Below are 24,901 nucleotides of genomic sequence, written 5' to 3' on the forward strand. Positions count from 1 at the left end.
ATGCATTGATTGCTATGAATTATGCAGAGACTTGGTTTGTGCTAGTTTTAAAGTTAGTTTCTAAGTCGGTTTCAATTGTTCATTATCTAAATAGTTGTGATGTGTTATTGTTAAAGTACTTTCAGATATCCAATAGTTAGACTACTCCAATATAATTAGTTATTTTCTACACTATATATCAGGCAGCTTTTTCCATAATTATCTAGCTGTAATTACAGAATAGACTGAGTGATTTAAATAGTGTAGAAAATTCACAAAAAAAGAAATTTCTGAAGTAATAAATAGTTTAGTTTGTGATGGTTAAATGAACAGGATGAATATGATAATAAAATGTTTGGAAATCAAAGGTTGATGTGAATTGTTTCTTGTTTTAAATGTGAATATTCAAAGCGATATATTTATACCATTTCATGAAAACACACACACCCTACCATTTTGAAATGAAGTTCTAAATTTATTAATAGAAGACCTGACTTAACACACACAACATATAACACAAACAAGATCTACCTCACGTCACATCCCTACCTCATGTAACATCCCATCACATCTGTGCATCACATCCATGCATCACACCCATACATACGATACATCATACATACATATAATATATCATTCTTCCGTGCCTTTGTCCTGTCAACTCCACTATGCTTGTGAGACTTGGATGTTGTACCGCTGTGACTTTAAGTGCCTTGAATGCTTCCAGCAATTGAAGCTATGACAGATCCTCAACATACAATGGGAAAATCACATTACCAAGGAGGTTCTTCGCCGCACCTCACTACCAAGTGTCAAAGCCACCGTTCTTCACCACCATCTCTGCTGGGCAGGTCACACCCAGCACATATAGCCCTCTCATCTCCCAAGGATCATGATCTACTGAGAACTTGGAATTGGAGCAAGACCCAGAGGAAGTCCATAATTCTGTTTTAAAGACCAGCTCAAACAGACCTTGGCTCAAGCTAACATTCATGGAAACAGATTGCCATAAATAGGACAGCTTGGAGGACCACTGTTCACAATAGAGCCAGCTACTTTGAGCAGAACAGGCAATAGAATGGGGAGACAAAACACAGGAAAAGAAAGGAGCGTCTTCAACATCCTCCACTGACCATCCCGTGCGAGTTCTGCCCACGCCTCTTTCACCACCGACTTGGACCCCAAAGTCACTTTCAGCACAAACACCAGCCAAGGAGATTAGATGGAAACTGACAAACCCAATGCTCAGATATGAGCTGGGGCCTACGATACATTCTTATAATACATACATCATACATATATATGTATATGTATGTGTATGTGTATGTGTGTGTGTGTGTGTGTGTGTGTGTGTGTGTGTGTGTGTATATATATATATATATAATATGCCCATATGTAATATATATTTGATGGAAATGAATTTAATTATCTTTTACTTGTTCCAGTCATTAGACTACAGCCATGCTAAGGCACCACTTTGAGGAAATTTAGTCAAATGAATCAACCCCAGTACATTTTTTTTCTTTAAAGCCTGGTATTTATTCTATTGGTTTCTTGTTGAATTAAGTTACAAGAACATAAATACACACACACACACACACACAAAGTCTTCTTTCAGTTTCCATCCACCAGATCCACACACAAGGCTTTGGTCAAACAAAGGCTATAGTAGAAGGAACTCGCCCAAGGTGCCAAGAGGTGGGACTGAACCCCAAACCACAGTGGGGAAGCAAACATCTTACTACACAATCACATCTGCACCTATTATGTATAAATAATATAAATAATCACTAGGTGATGTATAGGTGGGGTGTGAAATAGTGCAAATGCATGAAAAGAAAGAAATAATAATAATAATCTTCAACAACAACTCAAAGGAAAAATATTAGACACTCCAAAAAGAGAACTGCATGATACATGCAACATTTTCAAATGGTCAAAATATCAAGCATTTATATTTTTAATTTCCCAAACATTCCTGCCATGCATAAGCCTCAACCAATTGATTTTCTATCAGTTGATGTGGTTATTGAATAAAGTTTTTTTTTTAATTTATTTAATAGCTTGTAGCTAAGAACTCTGTACCCAAGACATTTTGAGACAGACACAGTTAAATAAATCATATATGAATGCATGTACCACTTGAACTTCATAATGGTTTTAGTAGATGAGAAAGGCATCTGAACAAAAAAAAAAAAAAACCTCTTCTAACAAAATGAGCATGTAATTTAGAAGACTGCTTCTCAACTATGTAGTTTTAGGTTCAATTCAACTACACAGCATCTTGAGCAAGTATACATTTTTGCATCATAGTTTAAAGGTGATCTAAGCTTGGTAGATGGAAATCATGTGGAAACCTGTTCAGGGAGGCCACTTCTGTTCTTGGGTAGGTGGTAGATTTAATCCACCACTCAGTTTAACACCACCGCTTGGCCTATTGCCACTTTTAGCTGAATGTAATCTGCTTGCTGTATGCATTCTAAAAACATGTCTGAGAACTTCGTCTTGCCAGTTATGGTCATTTCTCCAAAAAAAAAAAAAAAGGAAAAAAAAAAGAGTCAAGGGTACTGCTCTTTTTCCCTCTGACTAAGTCAAAAAAGCAACCTTTCTAATCAATGTTCATTTGGCTTTTTCTCGTTTTTGTTCAAGTGTTTGTACACATATATACAAGGGTGGATTGAGAAGTTCATATGCTACGAAGGAGTGATGTAGGAGCTGTGAAATTTTGTATGTATCAATTTCAACTCTTTATTAATAACTATATAGTTTCTTACCAGGTAAACTGACATTTGACTGTTCAAAGATTTCAAAAATAACCAGTAGTAAATTATTTTGAAAACAGACAAAATTTAACATCATGGTATTATCAAGTACCTGCAGAAAAAAATGGTTTGGCCCCCCCCATCAACATTCATGCTAACATGGTTGTTGCATTAGGGGATGACTCTCCAGCTTTATCAACTGCAAAAATGGACAGCTGAATATACGAGGGGAAGGGAGAATCTTGAAGATGACATCTGCAACTGTCACCATCGAAGAAAACATGTTCACCACATGGTGATGTATGACAGCCAAATGACTATAAATCAAATAGCCAATGCTATTAGCATATCCCGTAAGAGTTGAAAACCTTTTGCACAATGGACTTGGCATGACAAAGGTTTCTGCTTGGCAGGTGCCACATCTGACACCTAATCAAAAGCACACCATGCTGATCACATCACATCACAAGAAAATCTGACATTGTTTCAGGCAAATCCAGGTTCATCACTGAGTAAGGCACAAAGAGATAATCTATGCAATGGAAACATCCCTCCCCACCTGCTCCAAAGAAGGCCATGGTCATTTCATATGCAGGGGAAGTGATGGCCTCAGTGTTTTGAGATGCAAAAGTATGTGTTTATTGACTCTTCAGAAGGGCTACATGATCAATGGAAGTATTATGCCAACTTGTTGAGGCAGTTATGGAAGGACATCAAGAACAAACTCCCAGAAAAACTGACAAAAGGGGCCTTGTTTCATTAGAACAATGCTCCAGCACACAAGTCCTTGCTCTCAATGGCTCCTGTGCATGACTGGCTTTGAACTGGTTGGTCACCCTACCTATTCTCCTAATTTAGCCCCATCAGACTCATCTGTTCCCCAACATGGGAAAAGACTTGGCTGGGAACAAGTATCACAGTGATGATACCATCATATCTGTTGTTGATGACTTTTTTTTGACCAATGGGACCCAAGCACTGCAACACTGATGGAAGAAGTGTGTAGACTACAAGGGGGACAACGTTAAAAAATAAACCTCATTTGGTCACATTCCATGAGAGTATCTTGATCAGCCTACGAATTTTTCAGCCAACCTTCATACAGCAATACAATAAAGTTGTATATTTAATTTTTACTTCAATTGTACTTTGGCTGATTTTAAATTGTAACTTCACAAAACTGCAAGCCCATTATATATTATAACACCACTTACTATAATGTTTTAGCTAATCAATTACTTGTATAAGTATATACAAAGAAAAAAACTGACAGTGTTTTGTATAGAGTGAGCTGCTTCCTCAATTTCTTTTCATTTAATAAAATTATGAAATGTATGGGTCATTCATAGAGATCCATTGAAATTACATGACCTGCTCAGTATAACTAAATTTTCCTAATGTCATTAAAATAGGGACCAAATGAACCAGAGAATTTCTTTGTTGAAGGACTTGGTGGTTACCGGTTACCTAAGTCAAATTACTACAAAATCTGTACTGTTTTCTACAAGTCCAAAATATGCAGTAAAGATGGAATGGCCATGCCCGAAGCAATAATTGAATCAGTTACTTCTGTGATTGTAGTGTCATATGAACACAGGTGACCAAAGTTTTTCAACAAATGCTATGACCAACTGATTTTAATTTGCATGTAAAGAAAATCACTATTTTTTCCATTTCATATTTGTTTATTTTGAGGTCCATTTTTTTGTTGACATTCATAATATTCCATAATAGTAGCATTGAAAAATCAAAATGATCCATTGAAAACTACCATAAGCAGCCCTTATAGTTAAACTATAACACATATCGGTAACAATATCAAAATCTTCAATTCACTTTATACAGTTCGTCATTAAAACTTCAAATTTTTAGTTTAAAAACAAAATTTAAAGTTTAAAAAAATCAAACTAGAGAAAGCACATGATGTAACATGTACATTACATTGCTACATACAATAAATAAGCATGCTTTTGGGTATGTGTAAGGACAGTAGACAAAAAGTTGGTTTACATGTGTACTTGGTCACAATAAGCAAAGGGAGAAGAAATACGACTAATGACAACTAAAAAGGTCGACACTACCAATAAGGAAATATTTCTACATGGCTGAGAATTCAAAGTATGAGAAAGATAAAGACAAATAGGAAGGACATAGAAGAGGGGTGGAGAATGAGACAAAGAGCTGATAAAACTCCTCTAGAATTATTTACAAATAGTTGAAGAATGACTTACCGTCGCAAGTAAAGTAAAGTAAGCCGCAAGGTAAGCAAAGATTGGAAAGAGAAATGAAGCATTTAAATATAAATGTAGCAGCACTTTACATTTGTAACGAAGCTGATGACATATACAGAAAGAAAAATGTAGAGAGGCAACAAAGATAGACAAAGAAAAAGTGAAAGATAGGAAGAGATGAGAGAGTAAATAGCACAACAAAAAATAACATAAAAAAAACACAAAGTGAAGAAGAGACAAAAAAACTTAGTGAAAGAGAAAGAAAGAATAAAATTGCCAAAACAAGTAATAAAAACAGCTGAATGCCTTTAACACTGCAGTTCTCGAAAATAAAGAGAAAAAAAAAATCAAAAAGTCCAATAAAATAAGCAGTGATACAAAAGCAAAAGTTTGGTGTGGGAGGAATGGAAGTATAAGTATTTTGTTGATTTATCTTAATTTTATCTAAAAGAAAAAAAACAATGAAATGAAAGTGTTTATACTAGAATTATTTTTCTAAGTCCAATGAAATAACTCTGCAGAAGTTGGTAAATTGTTCTTTAAATTACCAGGCATCAAACTGGTCCAAAAATCACAATTTTTGCTGAACTTCATAAAAAAAAAGAAGCACAAAATAAAGTGCCATCTACATCAGTTGATAAAAGAGAATGAAATGACAATGATATGTGAAAAGTGACCAAAACAAAAACAAAATATCAAGAACTCCTGTTTGGTATCAGGAGGCAATTTAAACTGACTTGGTGGATAAATAAAAAAAAAAAATGTGCTATTATGAAACATTCTGTGACAATTATATTTTAGAGACTAAAGAATGGGGGACAAAAGAAATGGAAATTCTTTTAATTTTAAAGACAGAAACATGATGTAAATGACAAAAGTTTGTCCTGATTAAGTTTGAATTAAGACTTTCCAACGGTTTTAAAATTTCCAGAAATGTGGATTTAGTGAAGGATTGGAGTGAAAAATGTTTTTTTTTTAAGAAAAGATTAAATAACACATCAAATTCCATCTATATAGAAAATATTTTTTAACATTAACAGCTTGCTAAAGTTAACAGATAAAAGCGGGTTAATCATCAATTAATTATATTATTAATATGTAAATCAACGGCTAAATGTAAATTACATCTAATCAAACTCCAACATGTATGTAAAAAAGAAAATCATTGAATACATAAACAGTTAATATTTAAACATAGTTAATGATATTTTCAAGCTAACACAGATCAACCACTAGAATAAAATAAAACTGATGAACATCTTTTCCATGTTTTTTGGTACTAATTATTAGTACCAACTAGCCTGATTATTAAACTACCTTTTGTATTTATACAGACCACTACACTGTGTGCATAGGTGAGAAAGACGATTCCCTTTGTTTTGCAAGATATTTTTGTAAATTATGCTAGGACTGAACCTGTAAATCTTTATTGCAGTAAACAGAGGCTTCACTACAATGGCAACAGCTATAAAACAGCTGTTAAGTGTTTGGCAAACTGAATCTGTAATCCATTCTTCACTCCCAACAGCAACCATATATTTTTTTAAGCAGAAATGGAAAGGTAATGCCTGTAACCATATTTAGGTTCTTTCCAGACCAGACACCTAACTTAAATCCTTGCTACAAACTGAACTCCACCAAAAGATACCTAAGGTGGTGTTAAACTTGGTGACAAATTAAGTCTACCCCACAAGAACAGGAATGGTTTGTTCAAAAATTACCTCCCCATAAAAATATGACAGTCATAATGTTTTCTCTCCCTTAGAAACCATTCTTCACCAAGAATATACTTAGGTATTATAACACATGACTATAGTTTGCCAGTCATATGATTTCAAGTTCAATCCCCAATCCCACAGTGTAGTACCTAGAATAAGCATCTTCTACCAATCTCTGGTTGACCAATGGCTAGTGAGTGAAATTTGATAGACTGGTATTGTGCAGAAGGTAGGTAGTGGTGTGTGTGTGTGTCATTTGCCAATGTATGTTTATTTCAACAAAAGAGAACTTTGGAAACAAAAAGTAAAAGGTACTATTTTTCAAATTAAGTCCCAAGTCCTCTGTAATATTTGTTCTGCACTAAGTTTCAGGCACTTCCTGTCATTTTGCCATTCAAAATGGTGTGAAACAGTTCGCATGACTGACCTGATGGAAAGCTGTACACAACAATACTATTGGTCACCAATTGTGATTCAAAATAAATTAATGTTCCATAGGACAAGACTATAATACTTTCAGTAGTACTTTCATTTATCTTAGAAACAAAGTTAATGGAAGTCTGCATCACACAGACTTGGTTTACAGTCATCACTACAACAACTACCAAGACTTTCAGCTTCACTGAGAATGCTTGACTAATTAGTAAAAGAAATTTTATCTCCTGCTGACATAATTCTTTTCTAACTCCATTTAATGTCCATTTTCTAAACTGGCATGGGTGTGATGGTTCGACAGGAACCAACAATCCAGAGGACTTGCATCAAGCTCCAATAACTACTTAACATGGTTTGTGCAGCTGGATGTCCTTCATAACACCAACCACTTTACGGGGTTTTTTTTTTTTACACTAGAGAGATTGCCAAGTAACTCGCAAGATGAGCCCTACCAATTGAATGAAAAGGAAGTGTAGTATTAAGTGGGGTGGTTTTATGCCAGATGTTTAGGGATTAAAGTATGATATATTCTATTTCTGCCTTTCTTGACTTCATAGTCTTTTTCTTTCCATCTTCCAGTTTTCTTAAAAAAATGAAGATGTGAGAATAATGTAAGAACTATGAATAACTTCAACAGAGGCCAGCATTAACCATATACCCTGCAGCCTTCATCAGGTGTCTTGGGGAAATTTTGAACCTGGGTTCTCATTCCTAAGCTATTTTTCGATATTATTATTATTATTACTATTATTATTATTCAGGTCACTGCCTGGAATCGAACTTGGAATCTTGGGGTTAAGAGCGTGGGCTACTAATCCCAAGATTCCGAGTTCAATTCCAGGCAGTGACCTGAATAATAATAATGATAACATCAAAAAATACCTTAGGAATGAGAACCCAGGTTCAAAATTTCCCCAAGACACCTGATGAAGGCTGGAGGGTATATCAGCCGAAACGTTGTGTTAGCAACAAACAAGATGAGGACAAATATCCATCAAATGTAAACAATGTACATAATTCCTCATCTCTTAAATATTGAAGAGAGATGAGTAGTGTTTAAAAGAAATCTATCTTCCAATGTTCTCAATGAATGCTAAATGTTCCATTCAGAATTAGGAATTTATAAAGTGTTATACCAGGTTTTCAAAGTTGGTTGATTTATGTCAGTAAAGCAAATAGACAAGCAAGTTTAAGAGATATAGAAAACAAGATAATCAAGAAAGTCATTAAAAATCGTTTATATTTGCTTAATTATATAGAACTCTTAGTAAAAATATTCAACTTACATAAATATACATATATTAATTGTACATAGATATATGTGTTGTGTATATACATATATACATACACACATTTGCAAATATACACTTTATACATATGCACAAACATCACAACAATATAAGAATAATAGTGAATAAAAACAAAAAGCAGAGGCATGTAAATTTTTTCTTTCACGATAACACAAAAGAAAAACTAGATTGCAATTTAACAAGCTGAAATACTCATGCAACAAAGCAAGTATTGTGCATCTAATGAAAATAAACGAATAAATATAAAAAAAAAATTCAAACAATCTTCAAGTTGGTCAACAACACTGAGTTGATTGGGTAGGAAGGAAGGAAGGACAGATAAATATATATTTGTGTTATGTAGACAAGGAGTATAGTTTCCAGGAGAAAAATAAAATCTAAGGTAAATGATAGCTAGAGAAATGGTGTGCTCTTTAAATCACCAGGCATAAAAATCTGGGTTGTACTGAACATTACATTATTCCAAAATTTCAGCTGTTGCTTTTCCCTACTTCATAGAAATTACATTCACTCAAAACTTCAGCTGTTGCTTTTCTCTACTGCATAGAAATTACATTCACCTATCAATGCTTTAAATAACTAAAATTGAAACTTTGGTAAACAATTCTTCCAAATTTATTTTAGAATTAAATATTGATCTATTGTACTGCAACAAATTAATGTTCAGTAAAGGAAGTGCTTGATTATCATTCTACTTTGCAATGAAATAGTGACATATATATATATATATATATATATATATATATATATATATATATATATGCCAGTTTATAGAAACAATACATTGTTGGAAGTAAGATGAAATCATTGTAAAAGGAGTATTTTTGTTGACTTTTAGATAGTTTTTTTAGGTGTTTTCTTATTAATTCCTGGTAGAGAGACTCACCAAGTGGAGGTAAAGGTTCGTTCAATTTCAAGGCAGTTTTGTTCTTTACTGGGGCAGCTGTTTTGATTTCTTCTGGAACCCTCACTGGCATCGTATCATTTGCAGCAGGTTGCTTTTCAACCTCTGAAGGTTTATCATCCACCGCACTGACTTCAGCTGATTTTTCTGTTTGAACCTTCTCAGAATCTACTGTGACAGCTGTGGTTTCATTTTGAGGAACAGGTTGCTTCCCAGCGTCTACTGTTTTTGAACCTGTATCAGCAATTTCTAGTGAGCAAAGCAAAGCTTCAGTACACCAACCATAATACAAATAAAGCCAAACACAAAATAAAATATAAAGCAATGTAAAAAAAAGAGAAAATTAAGCATTTTAATATTTTAAAACATGCAGATATATATATATATATATATATATATATATATATATATATATATATAAAGCTCCCAAAAAATTATACCTTTCGGTTTGGTGGTTAACATGGACGGCAAAACCATAACTCCTGCATGTGATTATATAAATATTACAGGTGATGGAGAGGGAAATTTATGGATACTAAAATTAGAACCTTCACACCTTTGAGTAAGGAGGTATTGAGATATATATGTATTTGAAATTATTAATAGCTCTGAATAAACACTTTATAATTTACAGGACAGAATTAGAAACCTACCTTTGAAAAATGATAGAAAATAAAGGCTCCAACAACTTACAAAGTAAATCTAATAATGGTTTTCTGATAAAAAATTTGAATCATTCGGTAGAAGTTAAAGATGAAGATAATAGTGGTACCCAAGAAACTTTATATATAGAATGCAAAAGAATTTTTTTCAATCAAATTTTACAACAAAAACCATTATTAAAACAACCAATAAAAAGAATGAAAAGAACTTGACACAATCACTCAGCTTTTAAATAATAAGTAAAACTGCTTAAACATCACCCTATAATTCTATACTATACTATACTACCAGAAAAGACAAAATGACCAAAGTTAAAACACCGGTTGAACAATTGAAATTTGACACACAAAAACTTAGTTGAAAACAATAGACCTATGGAACACATCTCCATCAACTATTAACATATCCTGTCTGCTTACTCAAGCTTAATCAGAAACTAAGCATCACATACAATTTTATTCAATAAAATAAACAAGATGCTAGTGTGGTATGAAAAAATTTCAATACTGCTATTTACTACTTTACTTGAGATAAATTATTTCAAAAGGTGTAATATTCCAAAGTTTGAAGAATTCTCTTTAAGAAAACATTAAAACTTTCTGACAAGTTGTATATAGCCAATTATAAGAAACATTTAAGAAGAGAGAGAGGCTGTGCTTTCATTTGACATTTTGATTTCTTGGATAGTATAAGACTGCTATACCTCTCCAGCAAGTCCAAAAATATGATCAAATGTATTCATTGCCATTACTAAGCAGGGATTCTTAGAAGGGACAGCATAGAAATCAGCAACAACCTGTACATTTGTATATTATTTTGTCCACTCATCACAACACAATCCAATTTTACAAAAAGCCTTAGTAATGTAAGAGCAGTGAATTTCAATGTGTTATTTAAAACTTCAATGTTTACTGTCATCTTTCATCTACCCACAAATTAACATCCTTATTTTGACAAGGTCCAATACAATTCATTGTATCAGTGAGCAAAAAATAGTCAGTCTATCAGAAATCTGTTGCGTTGCATGTATCAAAACTAGCAGCAATGGTAGTGTACTAGATTAAATATCCTGATGTATTTAAGACATTCTACATTTTGACTTAAAACTTGCCAAGACTGATTTTTGTTTATCATTTCATTGGGTACCAGTAAGAGTAAATACAAGTACTATATATTATAATTGACTCAATTAATACACTCCAAAAATATTTTAAAATTACCTTTGTACCAAGTCAAAAGAAATCAATACTAGCAAGCAACATGGATCTATGCCTGATCATTACTGGAAGAGAAGTATTTTCAAAAATTATACTAAAGATATATTAGAATATATAAAATACATAAAGCAACATATATCTATCTATATAAATCACACCAGATACAGAGTATAATCAAAGTACAGCAACTATCAAAGGACAGTAACGTACTTAACTGATTTTAATTATTTCCATTTTTGACTAATGTGGGGGTGGGGAGAGGTTTGGAGGATCTTACAAAGACATGAAATAAAATGAAAGTAAATCATATTTCAAGATGCAAAAAGAAAAAAGGGCATGCACGTTTCTTTTTCAGGTTTTTCTATCAATTGTGTTTGTGTTGTCATAAATAGCAAATATTAAACAGCAACAATACAGGTTTGGTTGTGCTCAGTAAATGGTGATCCAAGCAGACCAACAATACAAAACATGCATATATAATCAATAAAGGGGTGACACAGATTCAACAATACCAGTGAAGATATTACACTGCCTTGTAATATATTATGTAATTATATTTAAATCATTAACAAAATCTTGAATAATTCATTATTACAAAAATATAAAAAGTTGTTTCCAAACATTTGTAAAGTAAATCCTCAAAGACATTCCCTAATTTTAATGAAAACTGTAGCACTAAACTTTTTAATTAAAATAATTTGGCCAGACTATTTAAAAAGAATGCAAAAGTTATCTTTATTTAATATACATCTATTTATCGCAGTTAGCATAAAAGGTATGGTCATTGGAAATTAGCTGCAAGCAAGTCAAGTTCCTTGCCTAAAGCCATAGTAAAGCAGACAAACCTTATGTACCCAAGGAACTTACATTACTTGTTAGGCTTCTAGTTCATAACAGTTTTCACTCCACACTTCATGTTTCAGTGGTTATTTAAGAGGAAGAGAGTATCCAAATTGTGAAAACAAATACACACATTCTAACACTATGCAATCTCAATATTTATTTTATCTCTTATCTAACAGCAGTTTCTCTACGGAAAATTCATTTCTCCATGAAATAACCACCCATACAAACAGTGAGAGTGAAATCTACTGTAAGCTAAGAAAACTGGAGCAACTAATGTACTTTTCACAAGTGCTTCTGTTATAAATTTCAAACTCTTGAGTTACGTATTCACTTCATCAGCATCTCCATCTCACAGCCATGTACCTCTATTGTAAGAATTTAAATTACCGCAATAATTTTTCCCCTCCCTTAATACTCTCATTGGATATTAAGGGAATATCATTATTATATCCCATTGCAGAAAAGTACTCGTAATATCCAATATTTCTTAGACAATATGAAACAGTTCAAAATATGAAATTAATACTTAAAATACATTTTTACCTCCCTGAAACAATATGAAAAGTATTGTCAATCATATGGTTTAGAAGACAAATACTTCATTATTAACCCAAGAGTAATTCTTCAACAGAACTAAATGCATTTTAAGGAGATAAATGTTTTGATAAACAATAATGATTTCACCTATGCTGTATGGCATCCCAAATAATTATATTATGAAAAAAAAAAAAAACTACCCTAATTCTAGCTGAAAACTAAAATTTTCAAAAATTTGATGCATCATTATTAGTTAAAGTTCCTGTGAAGTCACATATAGTGCATGTAATGCAAATAGCTCCATCTCCATATCTTACTCACAATGAATATCTTTCCCTTTCCATTTATACTATCCATAGAACAGATTTGAATTCAAAGTTTCATGAAACACTAGTCACTTATGCAACATTGTTGTTGTTTACTGCATCTGCCCATAATGTCAACAGCTAACAAGACTGGGCTATTTGGCAGACATGAGTTTTTGCCAAAAATATAAGGCAGTGTCAGTGAAAAGTAAGTAATAAAGAATGGAGTTTTTTAAACATAGACCAGCATGTTATCAACTCAGGCCAGCCACAACAACTCTTGTGAAATGCAACTAAACTTATAACCAAAAAAAAAAAAAAATGTCAGCTATTTCAATATACAAATCAAATCTTGCATAATTTTAAGAGCTGTGGAATCTATAATAGGTATTCTTTGCATTTTCCAATAACTAATATTATTGATACATTACTATCAAATGAAAAAAAAAGTAATTATATCCTAGAAATAGATCAGGATTTTTACTTCAAATTCTGATATGGTTGATTTTTATCACTTAAAAAATTACACTTTATTCTTTTACATTTACTATTCCTTAAAAGCTGATATTGGGGAAATTTTTGCTCTTTTCTCTTAGCAATGTTTATAGCTGAGTGTAAATGCTATTGCTAGATAAGTGAGATAACTGCTGATACAGTCATAATAAATGTACAAAAACTTGCTGGTGAAATAGTAATGTAAACTGGCAGTGATTAAAGTATTCATAACAGAGGCAGAATGAAGACACTGGAAGAAATAAAGTTTGTTCTGAGAATCTAGGACCTCGCAAACATAATACAGAATCAATAAATTGTCCTACAGACATGTCCAACTTCAAACAACTAATGAAATGAATAAAATAATGATAATGTTAAGCTCCTTCAACAAAACAGTAATAATGGGACCTACTCTCAGATGGTTAGCCTAAGCAGACTGTATACCAACACAATAAGTGCCATAAGTGACTTCATGACCATATCAGTGATTGGGCAATTGACTATATTAACCTTTGTTACATTTCCATTTATTTATATACGGTATCTCAAAATTAATTTCTATAACTTTAAAATTATTTTCATTTGTAGAATTAACATTTTAATCATAATTATAAAGCAGTAATACCTCCAACAAATGTGTAATGTGGAAAAATAAAACAGTAAGTGCCAACAACATCTACAAATCCATTTATACAACATATGACAGAGATATACATATTCAAGAGCCAGACAAACAAAACAAAATAGAAACAACATCTTACTCGTTGCAGTTCCTGATTCCCGGACATCTATTGCATCAGTTACTTGACTTTTCTCCGTCGTTTGGGTTTTACATTCCACCTCTATACTCTTACTTAAGCGATTAGATATTTTCTCTGGTGACTCAGCATCACTAAGCTCACTTTTAAGACTTGTATTCGAAGAGTGAGGACGTCCTGGTGATGTCACATCGAAACCAACAGGGCTGTTTTCACTCTTTGTTGGTGTGTCTCCTGCCCCGCCATAGATATTAACATTGACGGGTCGTAAGTTTGGTAATTGGAAGCCACTTCTATAAATGAGAAATGTACAAATTTGAATATTTAATTAATCAAAAACATTAAGAGTGTTTTTTTTTTTTTAAATCATTAAAAGTATTTTATTAATTTCCAAATGATAAATGAATATAGATGTTGTCTATCCATATAAATACTTTATTGACTACTACTGTAGGACACAAGTGACCAATGGTAATGAACAACTATTACCAAATCATTGAAACTGTTTAAGATAATAGATCAATGGCACACAGATCAAGTATTCAAAACTGAAGATTTGCAATAGTCATATAATAGCTGAAGTGTTGTCAAGTTTTAAAATTCCTAAATCTGATATAGGACTTGAGTCAGTCACCCCCCCCCCCCAAAAAAAAAACCTTGTCCTATCTGTTTGTACGTATTGAAAGTAATAAAATGAAGAGAATAATTAGGGAAGTAGGTAAAAAAAGAAAATCCAGTCATCACTCACAAGTCAGTATGATATGAAAGCATGTACCTTACATTTGCTAGTTTGTTTTTGTTTTTTTTCTAAAGGTTATGCAATCATGACCAAATAGTCACCTGCTTGGGGCTCTAACCATTGATCCAGTGGAACATGAAGGAGACAACAGCAGGAGGAAGAGAAAACTACATGAACACTACGTTGTACACATTTTCAGCTCAGTTAACCAGAACAACATAAAATGTGCTTTGCTCAAAGATAGAATGTGCTACTCAGTCAAGGAATAGATCCATGACAGAAATAGCAAGGTCAGTGAGGGTGGGGTTACATTCTCAGTTACCTTTAAAACACAAGATGCACTAAGAAAGTTCATTTAGGATTCTCAGTAAGAACCTCACTGCTTGAAGAAACATGGGGTACATCAGTATTTGTCAAATCAACTTGATAGTTACATTATTTTATCAGCCCCAGAGGAACAAAAGTCAAAGATAATGTCAATAGGATTTGAGCTCAGAAAGCAGAAGCATGGAGCTAAATACTGAATGACATTTTGTCTGATGCTCGAAAGATTGTGATTGTTGATGTATAATAGTGGTTGGTGAAGAGGAAAATGTAGCATTAGTTTGAGGAGGATATATGGATAAATATTGAGAAAGTTTTGGGAAGAATTTGGATCAAGAAGAAATGGCTCAACGAAGACTAAAAGACTGATTTTTAACAGTCTTAACTACCCCTAGCAGTATTTAAAAAAATAGGTGCAGACATGGCAGTGTGCTAAGCTCATTTTGCAACCACAAGGAGTCAGGTCCAGTCATTCACATGGTACCTTGGACAAGTGTCTTCTACAACAGCCCTGAGCTGACCAATCCTTGTCAGTGAATTTGGTAGACAGAAAGTGTGGAAGCCTATCGTGTGTGTGTGTGTGTGTGTAAAATTATATATGTATATGTGCTTTTTGTGTCAGTGTTTATTACACCCACTCCTAATACTGCCTGACTTGTTGCTTTATGTTCCTTTAACTTACCAATTCAACAAAAAGATTGATAGAATAAGACTTTAAAAAGAAAAATACTGGGGGCAATTTGCTCAACAAAATCCTTTCAAGGTAGCACCCAGCAAGGCTGCAAGTCCAATGACAAACAAGTAAAAGATGATGCCAATGCTTTTCCAATTTCATAGTAAAATTTCTTAAAGTCTACAGTTACTTATGTAGTAATATTGTCAATATGGTACCAAACAGAAAGTATCTATAAACAAATAAATACAGCAACTGAAGAGATTTGAATCAGACTACAATTATCTAGATAATTGAAGTAATTACCTTTGATAACCATACTACTGAAAGTTAGGAAGATGTCAGATCTAATGAACATGTGCGCACAAGCAGTTCTATAGTATAATAGCTGAATATGTGTGTAAAAGCTATACAAATTCATTTGTGATTATATGCGAGTGTGAAATGTGTTTCTAGCTGTATGTATTCCTATACACACCTATGAAGTAATGTATAAGTAGGCATATATCTGCTTTTATGCACAGACGTTTCTCTACTACAAATCTTTTCCTATTCCCACTAGAAACCACCTCATCTCATAAATCACTCATATCCTTTATATATATATCTAATATATCATCCTTCTACGTGACCAATGTCCAACCAATGATCTTTCTTTCTTGGCCCGACTACCAACACCTCTTATGTCCCTCTCCTATGTTACTGCCTTAAGGCTTTCAATTTATACACACCAGCTCAATTTGATTCATTCTCAGTTAAAAGACACCTGTTACATTCTTGTTGTTTGCATTTGTAATTGTGTACCATATTCTACATTTTTTTGTCTTCGATGCTGTACACATTCACTAGCTTTCTTATAAAAAATCTAATGCTCTTAGCTTAGACTTTTTGGGGGGCAACCAGATCAAACAAGTTCAAGTGTAACTGCCCGAAACTGTAAGGACATCTGGTAACTTGACTGAAGAAAGAAGGCCATGAATGACCTGTCCTTTTTTCCCCCGTCCTAATTGTTGTTTTTCCTGTCCGCCTTTGTAGCGTCTATCTGTCCAAATCTGTCCTCTATTGTGTTTTTGTTCCATTATATATATATATATATATATATATATATATGGGTAGATAGATACAAAACTTCCCACTTGACACTATTCAAAATTTTTACTCGATACCTGTTAGAAAAAAATCTATATAGTTAAATTATAGCTTTAGTACATTACTCAGAAAATGTCACACATATACTATATAATAAAATACATATGAAGACATGACTATTTTTGTAAGCACTAGTTGTAAGATTCAGATTACAGAGTTACAATATTCATGCATTTCTCCAAAGGCATCATGAACTAAATTCGAAACACAGCCCTAAGTTCTTAGGGAAGGTAACAACTATATCTAAATGAAACTAATAAAGTTTTTAAAAAATAAAGAAGCAAGAAAAGAGATAAAATATTTCACTAAGCAGCAACCACTGCATAATGGAAAGAAGTAGTAGTTTAAGTGGTAGTAATAGTAGTTGTAGTGTTTTCCAATTTAGGCACAAGCCCAGCTAATTTAATGGAGAGCTGGTTAGCTGATGCCATCAACCCTAACTCGTATTTTATTTTATCAACCCCTGCAAAAGAATGACAGGCAAAATTGACCTCAGTAGTATTTGAAACCAAAAACATGAAGAGCAAGAAAAAATACTGCAAGGCATTTTTTCTGACACAATTTTGCCAATCCATGGCCTTAAGAATAATTTAAATTGTTGACATGAGGACATAAAATGTGAAGAGGAAGGAAGGGATGAAGGGAATTAATAGACTGAACCTACACAAGTACTTTGGTTTATTGACTCCAAAAGAATCTATAGAAAAAGTTGATTTCTGTGCTGTTCATAAGTCAAATAATCTGTGCTCTGGGTATGACTTTAAACCACATTCAGTAGTGGAGCCTTTGTTCAACAGTTCCAGGATTTTGAGGAGCATTGAAGTACCACTTAGCCACAATTATTTCCAGCTCTATTCTGACACAGAAGTAGGATTTGTCAGGGTCCCAGCTATGGGCTAATTAGGTTACAAAATTTGCCTCTGGAAGGTCACTCACCAACACAGAGCAGTTGCTCATCTAAAGAAAGTAATTCCATATAAATCCTACATCCTTATAACTACTTGGCCTGTAACATTTGTTGCACAAGACCAATACAAGTTTGAAGAATGAAAGAATGGGATTGGCTCTGCACAAACCATGCTCACTATAATAGTAAACCTGTGTTGCCTTGTGGGGGTAATTTATTAAGTGTTCACAAAAGGCTTTGGGAGGAAACCCTTATAGAATATCTGGAGTGAGGGAGCCTAAAGCAGATATGTATAGTTATACTTAAGCAACGTCTGACATCTGCCACTCTGTGGATGCTACAAACATTGACTTTCTTTTATGTTGTATTCATGAGTGGAGAGGTAGTAAGTGTACTTGAGGCTAAGCATTTGCTTCAGGAAACAGACCAAGCACAGCAGTGGTGTGTAAGTTGTCTCTGCAATACCTTCAACCAATGACATAAAAGACCAACAATGTGCAAGTCTAACAAAGAAGTCCTGCTATAAAGTATTTATCTCAAGATAAAAAAATAAAAAGAACTATCAAACTGTTAACCAATTTAAACAGCACATATCACCTGACCATCAGACTGAGTCATGTGATGTAGTAAATATGCAAATCATACGAAGCCAGCAACTACAAGGTGAATGTTGTATCTTCACCTTTATTTTTACATTGCATTCACACTAAGGATTGTATCTGACAATCTTATTCTTATAGAACAATACCAAAGACCAGGTGATTCCTTGTGGGTTCACCCTCTCTTGAGACACCTTATTAGTGTCATATAATTCATTCAGTAAATTTCATTTACATTCAAGCTTTCAAAGAGAATCTATATTTCTTTGAGGTAAAAGATTGATGTCAGATATGGACTGCGTGAAAATTTCCAAACCATCTTCAGATGTAACCCAAACCAATCCTAAATCACATTGACCATCAAATGATATAGTAAACATGTAGTTCATGTGAAGCATATAACACTACCATATAAATGAAATGGGAGGGATTTGAATTCAAAACATTAAAGGGTGAACTAAATGTCTAAATAACATAAAACATTTTAATTCAACACTGTTCCTGCCTGTCTAAAAATAGTAATAACAATGATAACAGGTTGTACATACTTTACGCGAGGACTATTGGCAAGATCAGCAAGTCTGTCTGTGCCCATCACAATTTTAGCACGTTCCATATAATCCATATGAGTTCGGAACAACTGTACATAAAAGGAAATTAAAGAGAAATGGATTATATTTCTTATGTATGTATACTTTCAGTGCACTCATTTGCACGTACAAATATATAAAAGATCAAATAAACATGAAAAAATATGTAAGAATAAAAAAGTACAAAAAGGAGATCAGAAACTTGAAATGAATATAGCAACAGAACTTCAGTTTTGTTTTAAAAGTAGAAATATTGTATCAAGAGGTCAATAAATATCAAATGTTGTGATGTAGAAAATTAAAACAAAGTGAAACAAGTGTCTCACTCACAATGTCATTTCAACAGTCTAGCAGAGGTTTAAAAAAAAAAAAAACTGTTCTTTCCTTAACACTGCTCATCTCCATTGCTTAGCAGTGGTTACATGAAGACCAATTAGGAATTAAGTAAATTTTAACTGATTATCACATACAAATTCAAATATTCACTGTTCAAATTGGTAAGAAAGAGAATAAGTGTTTCTGTGATACCAAGTCAGCAATTTTAAGAGGAGAAGTTTAGTCAACACCATCAGCCCCAGTACTATACTGGTACTTAAATTTTGAGGATGAAAGACAAAACTGACCTTGGTAGAATATAAACTCAAAATGTACAGAGCTGGAAGAAATACAAGGCATTTTGTCTGATGCTCTTATGATTTTGCTACTCTACCACCCTAATAATAATCAACCAAAAGATCAGCCTTACCTCAGTATATCTCTCATGTAGTTTGCTGTATTCTTTCTTCATTTCTGCCTCTTTGTCCTCCAAACGAGAAACTAGAAAAAAAAAGTACGAAATAAACTATCAATTTATATTAATGGCACAAATATGATTGGTTATGAAATTTTCTTTGCAACCATGTGGTTTTGGGTTCAGTCTGATTGTGTGGCATCTTGGTTGAACGTCTCCCAAAGATTGAAGCCATCTGAAGCTTTGTGAATGGAATTGATGGAAACTATACAGAAACCTGTCATGTGGAAACTATACAGAAACCTGAACATGCACCTGAGTGAAAAACAGTGACATCTGTTTACATTATCCAGTAAACAGATATCCCTTAGTTTAAGCATTTGAGGACCAGCTGAATGAAAAATACATTACTTGAAAATGAGGTGGCGTTTGGTGAGGGCAAACTGTCCAGTTTTGTCTAACCCACATCAGCATGGAAAAACAAACGAGCACTCAGAGAGTGCAAACCTCTGCCAAGGTAACACCAATGTCCTCTCAACAATTAGCCAGAGATGATTTTTAAAATGAAAATATCTGAAATAAACTCGACTACTCTCACAAACGAGAATACTAAAAATGAATCTGACTATCCTCAAAACTTAAGTAGAAAAAAAAAACAGAAAAATAATCCAGAATCCTTGTCTGGTACATGATCTATCCCAATGGTAGTCATGGAATGTGAAGGTGAGTGTGCGGGCCATGTTTGTAATGCTGTGTGTGTCATCTGCAGTGGAAACAAGGACAGTTTTCTCTATGAAGGCCTTTTTTTTTTTTAGTCTATACACTGATATAGTCTCTTTACGACCATTAAGGTCTATAGGGAAAAATTTATCTGTGCGTGAAAGAAAATGGAAAGGACCTGCATACGGTGCTGCTAACAGAGGTTTAACAAAATTGTTGTGCACAAAAACACAAGTCCAAGAAGTAAAGCTCCCTTCAAGGCAGAGCTAGAAATGCAATTGTCAAGTACGTAAGAGGTTTTAAACAGGAGTGATATATTCAAAATTGGTAAAACTGAAAATTGTCAAGAATAATTTAAATTTATCATTGTTATTGAATATGTTAGTATTATTCAATTTCTGAATGGTTTTGCTGCCATTTGTTTATGTAGTTTGATTTCTTTATTCATCAGTTTCGAAGAGATGCAAGTAAAATTAATAGAGAAATGAAAATAAAACTTTGGAACAGCAATGCTGCCATAACTTGCATGGAAACCATGAGCCTGCTTTCAAGGGAGACAACCAGAGAAAGACTTGAAAGTCAATGTAAGATCGTAATACTTCACGTAAAGTAAATATAATAATCCAGAATCTTTGTCCAGTACCAGATCGATCCCAAAATCTAATCAGTTTGTACCAGTCACAAGGCCAAACATCCCTGAAAGTTTCATCTGAATCCATTCAGTGATTCTCAAGATATTTTGTCCATGGACAAACAAACATGACTGAAAACAACACCGCCTCCACTAAGAAAAAGGTAATGATAAGGCTGATGCATATAACATTAAGCTGTGCCAGAGACTGATATATTTATGATATACTGACATAAAATCCCCAATTGATTTGATGCCATGAAACAGGAGCTAAATAATGAGAGAACAGCCTAAGGGACTATCCATTTTAGGAGAAAGAGAGAGATGGCGACACTTTTCTAATACTGTTACAATATTTCCTCCTTTCCATTATGGTTCTTATCCTCAACCCAAACAGTTTAGAAACCACCAGTCAATCACATGTAGCATCCCCAGATGATCTGGTATCTATTACTGATGCTAGTCAATCACAACTATTAAGGTAGTTACCTAGATAGAGTGTGGCATTGAAGACTATAATGTTGTATACAGAAACATGAGCAATAAACCTTCACCAAGATAACATGCCAACCTGTCACATGTAAGATTACTTCAGGATTTGGCAGTACCTACAATAATAATGTAGAATATATGGCTGTACAGAAATAGAAATAATGAGAGGGATATGACACTAACTGGTCTACCATGTGACATCTACCAAATGATTTGTTGGTACCTACTACTAACAACTAGGTGAACTGAGAATGTAGTGTTCTGGACAGAGACATTGAAACACCTCTCACATCTACTTCTGTCTCCCTCTCTATCATACCTTCATTTCTCTGTACTACACCTCCACTCAGTTGTAAGTGTCTTGTCATGCAAGTTACTTAGTGACCTCACAAATGTTGGTGCTACATAAAAAGCACCACACAAGGGCATCCACCAATAAAAATCATGCTAAAGCAGACATTGGAACTTGATGCAGTCCTCTAATTCACTGGATCCTATCAAACCAGCCAACCAATGCCAACAAGGTAAATGGGTGGTAAATGATGACCTATGAGCAAGTAGACCAATACCTTAACTATTATGACCACTGTCAAATCTCTCTGAATGTATCATGCTCTCACCACTTAAATGTACTCAATATAATTGTCCAATGCTCTCATAATCTCTGCCCTCTCCTCACACACCTATTTACTAACCTAAACCAGTATTTCCTATAATCACACCTTCATTGACTTACAAGTAAAATAGAATTGTTTTTACATATCTTAATGCAGTTGTTTGAAACACGAGAATTTTTTTTTTTTGTCCTAGTTAAATATCCAGCCTTAGTTGTTGACAGGTATAGAGACTAAGTATAGGGTTCATTACACAATACAATAACTGCAGAAGTAAGGGTTGATGAACCTAGGCTAACAATAAATTGTCTAGCACCTAGCACTTTAAATTAACAGCCATTATATGCAAATAACTTCACCTTTAATCCCATTTTTATATCGACTCACCTGAGACCACTTTTGGTTCTATGATACAAACTTCATGTTTGAAGAGATTTAAATTAAAACATTTCATGCTAATATATATTCCATGCCAGCTAAGTGACAAAGTTATTGTACTAAATTATTTTCAAAATTTATAGAAACAAAGGCTGTGTATTTCAACAGAAATACGGTAACAAAGGGTTGAAGAAATAAAACAATTGTAGCCTTTTAATCAGGAGACACAAAAGGCCAAACCCTAGAGGGCACCTAATTAATGACATTCCTACAATCTTGACATTTACATAAGCAGTGGTCATATGATATTCTTTACTGGTGTTGTTCCCGTAGCACACATCACCTCTGGTCATGTGATATATTTTTTTGCAACACAGGTGACAGCAAATAACAAAGCTTCTTGTCACTATTAAATGCTCTTCGTACAATATCAAATTACCCAGAGAAATTTTGAAAAATAAATAAGGTATTTATAACTTGTCATACAATAAACAATTCACACTAACAAACCACTAAACATGATTTGATTTTATCACCTTTTGTCTTTATATCCATCTGCAAACTTTAAATCATGGGAATCCCAACTAACAATTAACTTTTACATGTTATTAGGTGATAAATATAAATTTGGTAGTAACAATTAGAAGCTAGTGAATGCTACATTAGTTTGCCATCACCCACCCTGCACATTTTCTTTTCTATTTTAAGTATTTACAAATTCAATAGAAAGCCTTTTTATAAACAATGTATCATACATCATGAATGGTCTTTTAAACTTTAAGTCCTGTCTTTAGTTTTATTGCATATGAAAAAATAAATGTCTTAAAACAAACAAGTCTCACTTCAGTAATTGAGTGAACTATTTTTTAAAAATATGACTTTTGATGCAGGTATGGCTGTGTGGTTGACAAGTTTGCTTCCTGGCCACATAGTTTCAGACTCAGGCCCATGTGGGTGGATTTGATAGGCAGAAACAAAGTGTGTGCGTGTCCTTGTCATGACATCACGTAACTGAAAATGAAGTACACTGCTTGTATGACTGATGTTATATCATTAATCTTCATTGAAAACATAATGATAGGTAAATATCATCTTGCTTGTAAACAGGTGAATGTCAACAAGAGGAAAGGCAAGTGACCAAAGAAAATACACCTCATCAAATTAAATCTGACACATGAAAGCATGTGAAAGAGAACATTAGAATGCTGGTGAAAAGAACAGTCAAAGGTCCTACAAGATCATTAAATAAGATAGATATGACAAAAAAAATGAAATAGTTTAAAACTTCCAACTCAGACAAGATAATTTGGAACTTACCATGATCTGCTGAATTTTTGGCCTTTAGTTCTAACATTCTCACAATAGATTCCAAGCTTTCAACCTTGTCTTGAAGTTCTTTTTTCTCTCCTTCAATTGCATCTTCAACTTCAAAGAATTTCTGCCAAAGAAATATGAATAACATTTAGACTATGTATATTTCAATATTTCATGAAAATATGACATTAAAAAATTAATAATTGTAGGTTTCTTTATTGCTGAAAGAGAGGAAGACTAACCAACAATTGCAGTGAATGAGGAGAACAGAACCAGTGATGAAGATCATAAAGAGAAATTGAATGAGTGGGCTGCATCATAAGAATGACAGAAGAGTGAAAGAAATAATGTGAAAGGAAGCAGAGAGAAAAACCACAAAAAGTATAGCTAAAGGTGATGGAGACCATTGTGCGGCTTGTAAAGCTAAACTCTAGCAGAGAAAATAGCCTTAAAATATTTTCTGTTACTTCTTTGTAGCTGTATATATTTACACAGAGTAAGTTATAGGTGGCTAAATGATTAGTATTACAATTCCAACTGGAGTACTGTTAGTGTTTTGTCTGTAGCAATAAATGAAAGATGTGGGTTTATATAGACCAAAACATGGTTAAGAAAAGGTACAAGAAGACAAAGTTCTCATGTATACCACATAAACCCAAGAGTTCTAGGACTCAATCAAAATTAGTCAATTAGAACAATCAACTATGAATAATGAGGTAGTTTTAATGCACATTAAACAACCACACACACACACACACACACACACACACACACACACACACACACACACACACACACACACACACTATAAGTAACAAAATCTGAAATGTTAATTTAAAATTAATGAAAGACTTATGGGTTTATATTAAACAGTTATAAAC

The 24,901-nt window shown here is 33.4% G+C and overlaps 1 protein-coding gene across 1 annotated transcript in view; it reads right to left on the reverse strand.

Annotated features, from left to right (window-relative positions):
- LOC115222631 (C-Jun-amino-terminal kinase-interacting protein 4) overlaps positions 1 to 24,901 on the reverse strand; it is a 206,196-nt gene that overhangs the window by 135,746 nt on the left and 45,549 nt on the right. The window contains exons 2-6 of the mRNA XM_036511616.1: positions 24,024 to 24,144; positions 19,887 to 19,957; positions 19,100 to 19,191; positions 14,164 to 14,453; positions 9,322 to 9,606 (exon numbers count right to left, since the gene is read on the reverse strand). Of these exons, the coding sequence (XP_036367509.1) occupies positions 9,322 to 9,606; positions 14,164 to 14,453; positions 19,100 to 19,191; positions 19,887 to 19,957; positions 24,024 to 24,144 (859 nt within the window). The remainder of the gene's footprint in view (positions 1 to 9,321; positions 9,607 to 14,163; positions 14,454 to 19,099; positions 19,192 to 19,886; positions 19,958 to 24,023; positions 24,145 to 24,901) is intronic.

Source organism: Octopus sinensis, linkage group LG20, assembly GCF_006345805.1.
Source record: "Octopus sinensis linkage group LG20, ASM634580v1, whole genome shotgun sequence".
Lineage (NCBI taxonomy): Eukaryota > Metazoa > Mollusca > Cephalopoda > Octopoda > Octopodidae > Octopus > Octopus sinensis.